General features: G+C 36.7%; 2 protein-coding genes across 2 annotated transcripts; both read left to right on the forward strand.

Moving 5' to 3' along the window:
• Nucleotides 1-3,103: 3,103 nt before the first annotated feature.
• On the forward strand, nt 3,104-3,910 carry LOC115964842. The gene has a single exon (XM_031084079.1). The coding sequence runs from the start codon at nt 3,104-3,106 to the stop codon at nt 3,908-3,910; it is 807 nt and encodes a 268-aa protein (XP_030939939.1).
• A 1,316-nt stretch (nt 3,911-5,226) lies between these two features.
• Nucleotides 5,227-5,961, forward strand: LOC115964843. Its single transcript, XM_031084080.1, has one exon. The coding sequence runs from the start codon at nt 5,227-5,229 to the stop codon at nt 5,959-5,961; it is 735 nt and encodes a 244-aa protein (XP_030939940.1).
• Nucleotides 5,962-7,005: the final 1,044 nt, after the last annotated feature.

The following is a 7,005-nucleotide window of genomic DNA, read 5'->3' on the forward strand; positions in this document are numbered from 1 at the left end:
TTACCGCCTTAAAACAATTGAGTTGATAAGGTTTTTTTATTAGTTCTCATTTAGATTCACTACTAACAATCTAATATCATTTTTTTACTTAATAATAATAATTAGATTTTGTTAGGGTATGTGTTTAGAAAAATACTTCAAGAAATTTTTTATGAGAATAAAAAATAATTGATTTTTTGATAGCTTTTTATATTCTTCAGAAAAGAAAAGTTAAAGATGCAGTAAGAGTATTGATTTAAGAACTATTTTTTAAAAAAAATTATGAGAAAAAAAAGCAATTGATTTTTTTTAACATTTTTTATATTTCTTATAATATAAAAGTGGTTTCAAAACCTTCATAAAATAATTTATTAACAAATGCTTTAAGATATCCGTTAACATGACCTTTCTCATAAAAGTGGAATTGAAAGTTTTCGAAAATATTTTATTAACAAATATCTAAACCTATTCATTAACCGGACCATTATAATTTATCACCTTGTGATTTTTTCCTATGTCTCTACTCTCTACACTTATTTAGCTAAAAATTGAAATGAACCTTAGAAAAGAAGCCACCCTACAAAAGAAGACAGAAGAGGCCACCTACCCAGCACTTGGGGCTCGGAATGAACCTTAGAAAAGAAGCCACCCTACAAAAGAAGACAAAAGAGGCCACCTACCCAGCACTTGGGGCTCGGGATTCCCTATTGGGTCCAGACACTATGTTAATTATTTTCTGATAACAATTCCTAACAAAAGTTGAGTGGGGTTGTACTTTGTATCTTAGATTAGGAACGTTTCTTGGTGAATTACAAACAAATATGCACATAATTCTTGGGCCATTAATAATTGTGATGGAAGGGCCCCAAATCAGTTGCTCCACTTAATGAAAGGTTGTTGGAATATTGTTCAGATATATTGGTTGGGGTTTCAAATGCAATTGCGATTGCTGATAGCAATATTGTTTGAAATATTTATGGAGGAGTAATGTAGTTAGTTATGTGGTGAAATTTTACATCAAATAATAACATTGTTTTTAAAAACAGGACTGAACTAGTCAATTCAACTTAGAATCGGTCTAGTAAAAAACCGGTCAAGAACCAAAAAAAATCAGGAATCAGGTCCTTTCTCGGTTTTTTTACCGTTCTGTTTTTTAAAACTATAAATAATAATAATAAGTTAGGTTTTAGACCCTTGTAAACTAGATTGTTTAACCTAATTAATTAACTAAGTGAATACTAAGGTTTATTATTCAGATATAGGATAAAACAATAAAGTCATATCATGTAAAGCAGCGGAAAATAAAAAACACAATGATATGATCACCAAGGAAAACCAAACAGGTAAAAAACTTGAGGAGGATTTAACCTAGCTAATCTTAAGGTAAAAAGCAAATCCACTATAGAGAATCGAAGTTTACAATAAGACTTAGACCACTAACATTCTATTGCTACCACATGTAGAACTTACTGACACAACTACGTGCAAGCTCTGAATCCACGAACTCCTTTTCTATTAGGCCTTTGCAACACAAGCACCCACACTTGTGATAAAAAACGCAAACTCTCCTGTTTGTGACTCCAATACCACCTTTGGAGGTTTAGATCTCGGATTTTGAGATTCTTCAAGGGATAACACCGATAGAAGATATGAGAGCTTTTTGGGTATAAAACCCTAGATACAAAAAATGCACACTCTTTTCTCTCTAAAAACCTTATAAAAATGTGTTTATGGTTTCTTATTAGGAGAAGTAGATCTAAAACCCTAATCCTTTTTGAGCTGGAACTGTTGTTTGAGCTTAATTAAAATTCTACAGATACAACTCTCGATCGGTCGAACCAGGCAAATTCTAAGATCTTCTTTCTGCAGCTTACTTGTTCTTGAATCTTGACTTGAATCACCTTGAGTATTGTCTAATAATACCTATAGACTCTAGGATCTATATCTAGATAAGTTTGTGTTCATGATTTGCCAATTGTTCTAAACTTTTAGAACCTAACAATAAGAGTGCATGATTAATTTAATATAATTAAGTCCAAACCTATAGTTAAGGGTTTTTTTTTGGTCAGTTGATACTCTTACATATAAGGGTACTATTAACAGGTGCCTTAGAGCATTTGTTAAAGGACTATTTAAAAAAGTTTTGATACCACTTTCATGAAAAATATAAAAATGCAATAAAAAAAATCAATTGTTTTTTTTTTCTTTTCTCATATAAAGCCTCTAAAAATATTTCCTAAACCAATGTTTTTAAGGTATTTATTAACTTTTTCCATATTATATTAATCATTCAATCAAAGTCTCCGAAAGTGTTGTCTTCCTCAACAAACATGAATGGTAATATGTTTCTTTAAAAAAAAAAAAAAAAAAACATTAATGGTAATATATATAAGCTGTTAAAGAATAGAAAAGTCAGATAATCTTTACATTTCAAGCTCTTTTTGTCCAAGCCTTATAGAAATCGGAACCATTATAATAATTAATAATAGAGGTAGCTGTGGTATCATCAAAATTACGTAGATTGTAATTAGAATTAGATCAATTTTATTATACTGATTGGGATGGTTGCACATGAACTTTTTTGGGGAGGGTTTAATTTTCAATTTCTTTTTTAAGCTTCTAGTAAGATGGTGTTTTGATCATTTAAGTATTTGGATTTATTTGTAATTTGGTGCCAAATGTTTGGAAGTCAATAACCCAAACGGTGGTCAGCAGATGATGTTGGTTTTTAAGACAAATCTAACTTCATAATTTAATATTTGATTTTAAAAAAAAAAAAATTAGACTTTTAGTAACTTATTACAATTAAGATGCTTCTTCCTATAATCTTTGTCATCATATGAGATTTCGCTTTCTTGTAGTTTGAGTAAATAATTTATCTATTATGGCATGAAATTTGGGACTAGTGGCTGAATAACTTGATCAAATTAGTACCAAAATCAATCTAAATCTAAAAATTTTCAAATATTGGAAGCTGTACTTGGCAATTGATAGCCTGTGAGTTCTTTTATATTGCTGTTTTTCAGGTTGTTTCAATAAAAAAAAATTTTAATTAATTATAAAAGAATTCAAATATTTAACATTCATACTTAGTCTTCTTTCTTCTCATTTTGAAAGGGATTGGATGGAGAGAGAAAGACTGAAGCGCTCAGAAGAAGAAGAAGATGCCTTAGCTCGCAGCACAAAAAAGTTCAAGGAAAGCCATCGCTCTCAAGAGACGAATGAGAAAGGAACGGGGATCAAAATGGGGAGTTATAAGGATAAGCTGATGGGTGCAATTCCTGGTGCATTTGCACAAGCATTTGGCCTTGAAAGTTCAATGCAAGAGGATTTGGAGTTTGACATTGAAGAGGAAAATGATCAGGATGGTAGCCTTAGAATTGGCTTTACCAAAGAAGAGAAGGTTCACATGAGAGCACCATGGCAAAAAGCTCTCATCATCAAAACCTTTGGGAGGAGAATGGTGTTCTCATTCCTCGTTGAGAGGGTGCGAAAGATGTGGAATCCATGTGGTGGTATGGACTGCATAGATTTGGGGTATGACTATTTCCTAGTGAAATTTGAATTAGATGAAGATGTGGATTCTATTCTTATGGGGAGTCCCTGGTTCATTAGTCAGCATTTTCTTGCTATTAGACAATGGGAACCAGAGTTTAAGGCTTCCACAGCAACTCTTTCTTTGGTAGTAGTATGGATAAGGCTACTAGAGTTGCCCATTGAATTTTATGAACCTAATGCACTCCTGAAGATTGGGAAAGCTATTGGCCCGGTCCTGAGGATTGATTCTCATATAGCAAATGGGGAAAGAGGCAGGTTTGCTAGATTATGTATCCAAGTTAACTTGGACAAGCCGTTGGTAAGGAAGCTTTATCTTGGCAAGCTTGAGCAGTACCCTCTGTTTCTCATGTGGAAAGATTGGCCACAAAGTTGAAACGTGTCCGTACACCATAAGAGAGCAGCCCAAGGAGAAGAGTACGGATAGAAGTGATGAACAAATCGGTATGCAAAATGCTTAAGGGGCGGAAGGGTTGAAGGAGAAGGAAAAATCACAGCAGGAATACGGTGAATGGATGGTTGTTAATAGGAGGAAAGTGAACAACAGAACAAGACCATTACAGCGTGATCAAGAAATGAGTCAAACGGCGAGTATACAGCTGACGCAAACATCCGTAGCCACAACTGTCGAGCGTAGTGTAGCAAGTCTGAGCAGAAGAGATGGAAAAAGAAAGTCTCTGCAAACGCAACCCATCGTGTCACAGAGAGAGACCACCATGATGACTACATCTAGTCACAGTCAGCCAAAAATTGGTAAGGGAGCTAAAAGTAAGGGCGTGCGCGCCAAAACAAACCAGAAAGCAACTAATTCAGTTGGTTTACAACCCAAAGAGGTGGGCCCGAGCAGTAAAAATGGGATTTTTGTGTTTGAGTCTGATGCAGAGCAAGGCCCACTTTGTTTTTCAGGCTCATTTAACCCAAAAGTGACCCCTAAGGATAATATCATTCCAATGAGAAAGGTAAACACAGTCTCTGAGCATTCTAGCAGCTGTGATGGAAGGCAGGGAGAATTGGGGGATTTTCTACAAGGGAAAGGTTATTCCGGTGGACGACAAAACAATACGATGGATAAAACAAGACCCAACAGAGGTGTGGGGCTGGTTCGAAACCGATTTGATGGTGGCTTGGAAGAACCTATTTCCTTTAATGGAGAAAAGCAAGCAGTTGGGTTACCTGCCTATGAAGGACGAGGCGTGGATCACAACGCCAAATCCATGGTGGAGATTTTTGACGGATCGGCCTCCAATTTCGGTTCCTCCGATGACAAACTCAGGGCCATCAGCAATAAGATCCGTCATGCAGAACTCGGAAAAATCTCTATCGGAAGCAGAAGCGATGTGGACGGAGTCAGTGATTTCAGAAAGGAAGAAATTGGTCACCAACCTGGTGGAATGCTCGTTGATGGGCAACCTTCACAGGGTGAAAATGATCCAATTTGCAGAGCCCAAAATAAGCGGCACGATCATAGCCAAGGCAACACAAGGGGACTTGGGGATAATCATGCATTCAGTGACTCTAATCCGGGGGATTTGGGAGTTGAGGAAAGAGATGTTGGAGGTATGGAGGTTGAGAGACAATGAAGTTTCTTCTTCTTTGTCTCATGGTGATGCTTTCTCTACTCCATATAAAATGATGAATTTACTGATTTGGAACTGTAGGGGTGCTATGAAGCCCCAATTCAGAAAGACGGTTATGGATTTGGTGGAATGGCATTCACCAATTCTTACGGTGATCACTAAAACCAGGATGAGTGGTGCTAGAGCAGATAAGATCATTGAGACCCTTCCTTTTGATGGGCATGCGGTGTCTGATACAATTGGATTTGCTAGAGGAATATGGTTGCTTTGGCGTTCAGATTTGGTGAATGTGGATGTCCTAGCAGCTACAGAGCAGGAGATTCATGCCTTGATCTGGGTAAGATCTCAATCTCTTAGCTGGTTAATTAGCACTATTTATGTCAGTCCTCGTTTTGAGGAAAGATGCATTGTTTGGAATAATCTTAGGATGCTAGCTAACATGCATGATTTGCCTTGGGCCCTTATGGGGGACTTTAATGAAGTTTTGTCTGAGGATGAGAAGTATGGGAGGAATCCAATCTGCCAGAGAAGGGTTAGGGCTATTAAGGAATGTATGGATGATTGTAACATGATGGACCTTGGGTTTTCAGGCCCAAAATATACTTGGACAAATAAAAGGGAATTAGGTAACTTAATTCAATGTAGACTTGACAGATGCTGGGTAAATCCGGGTTGGAAAGAATTATATCCAGAAGCTAATGTCACCTACCTAGCTAGGGTTAATTCTGATCATTGCCCTTTACTGCTTAATTTGAATCCAAATTTGGGGTCCACTACCGACAGGCCTTTTAGATTTCAGACAATTTGGTTGAGCCACAGTGACTTTCCGACTGTAGTGAGGGATGCTTAGGCTGGTAGGGAGGAGAATTTAGTTGAGGCAATTACCAATTTCTCGACCAAAGCTTAAAGATGGAACAAGGAAGTGTTTGGGAATGTTTTTGTAAGAAAAAGGAAAATTTTGGCCAGGTTATTAGGTACTCAAAAAGCCTTAGCTATCTGTCCAAATCGTTTTTTGATTAATTTACAAGAGCAGTTGACTGAAGAGTATAACTCAATCATCCAGTTAGAAGAGGAGCTGTGGGCTATGAAGTCCAGAACTAATTGGATCATTTTGGGGGAGAGGAATACTTCTTCTTTTCACATATCCACGCTCCACAGAAAAAGTAAGAATAAAATTACCAGTATTCAAAATAATGAGGGAGAATGGTGCCATAATATTGAGGAAGTTAAGGAAATTTTTAGTACAAGTTTTAAGAAGTTGTATAAATCCGAACAAGTGTTTTGCCCTATTGCCCCTCAATGGAAAATTTACCTTCGAATGGGGAAATTTGGAATGCTCTTAAATCAATGAAGCCTTACAAAGCTCCAGGTGTTGACGGGCTTCATGCTGGTTTTTTCTAGAGGTTCTGGTTAGTGGTGGGGGCTTCGGTCAAAAGGGAAATCAAAGAAGTGTTTATGAAGCATAAAGTTCCTGAGTACCTTAATCAGACCCTTATTGCTCTGATCCCTAAACAACTTGGTCCTGAGACTATCAGCCAATATAGACCCATAAGCCTTTGCAACACGATTTACAAGGTTATTTCGAAAATTATTGTTTTAAGGATTCATCATTTGCTACCTTCTTTGATCTCCCCAATGTAGACAACATTTATTGAAGGTAGAAGGGGTACAGATAATGTCATAATTGCCCAAGAATTAATTTACTCTCTTAGGAAGAGGAAGGGGAGGACAGGGTTCATGGTTGTGAAAATTGATCTTGAAAAGGCCTATAACCGCCTAGAGAGGTCGTTTATTAAAATGGTGCTTGAGCATTTTGGGTTTTCGGAGAATATGATAAGGTTGATAATGAGTTGTGTGTCTTCCACTACCACAACTCTATTGTTCAATGGAAGCA

The sequence above is a fragment of the Quercus lobata genome, chromosome 10 (genome assembly GCF_001633185.2).
Source record: "Quercus lobata isolate SW786 chromosome 10, ValleyOak3.0 Primary Assembly, whole genome shotgun sequence".
NCBI lineage: Eukaryota > Viridiplantae > Streptophyta > Magnoliopsida > Fagales > Fagaceae > Quercus > Quercus lobata.

What these genes read in the sequence shown, in the direction of transcription:
- LOC115964842 (XM_031084079.1), top strand. Translation starts at nt 3,104, where the DNA reads ATGGAGAGAGAAAGACTGAAGCGCTCAGAAGAAGAAGAAGATGCCTTA.
- LOC115964843 (XM_031084080.1), top strand. Translation starts at nt 5,227, where the DNA reads ATGGATTTGGTGGAATGGCATTCACCAATTCTTACGGTGATCACTAAA.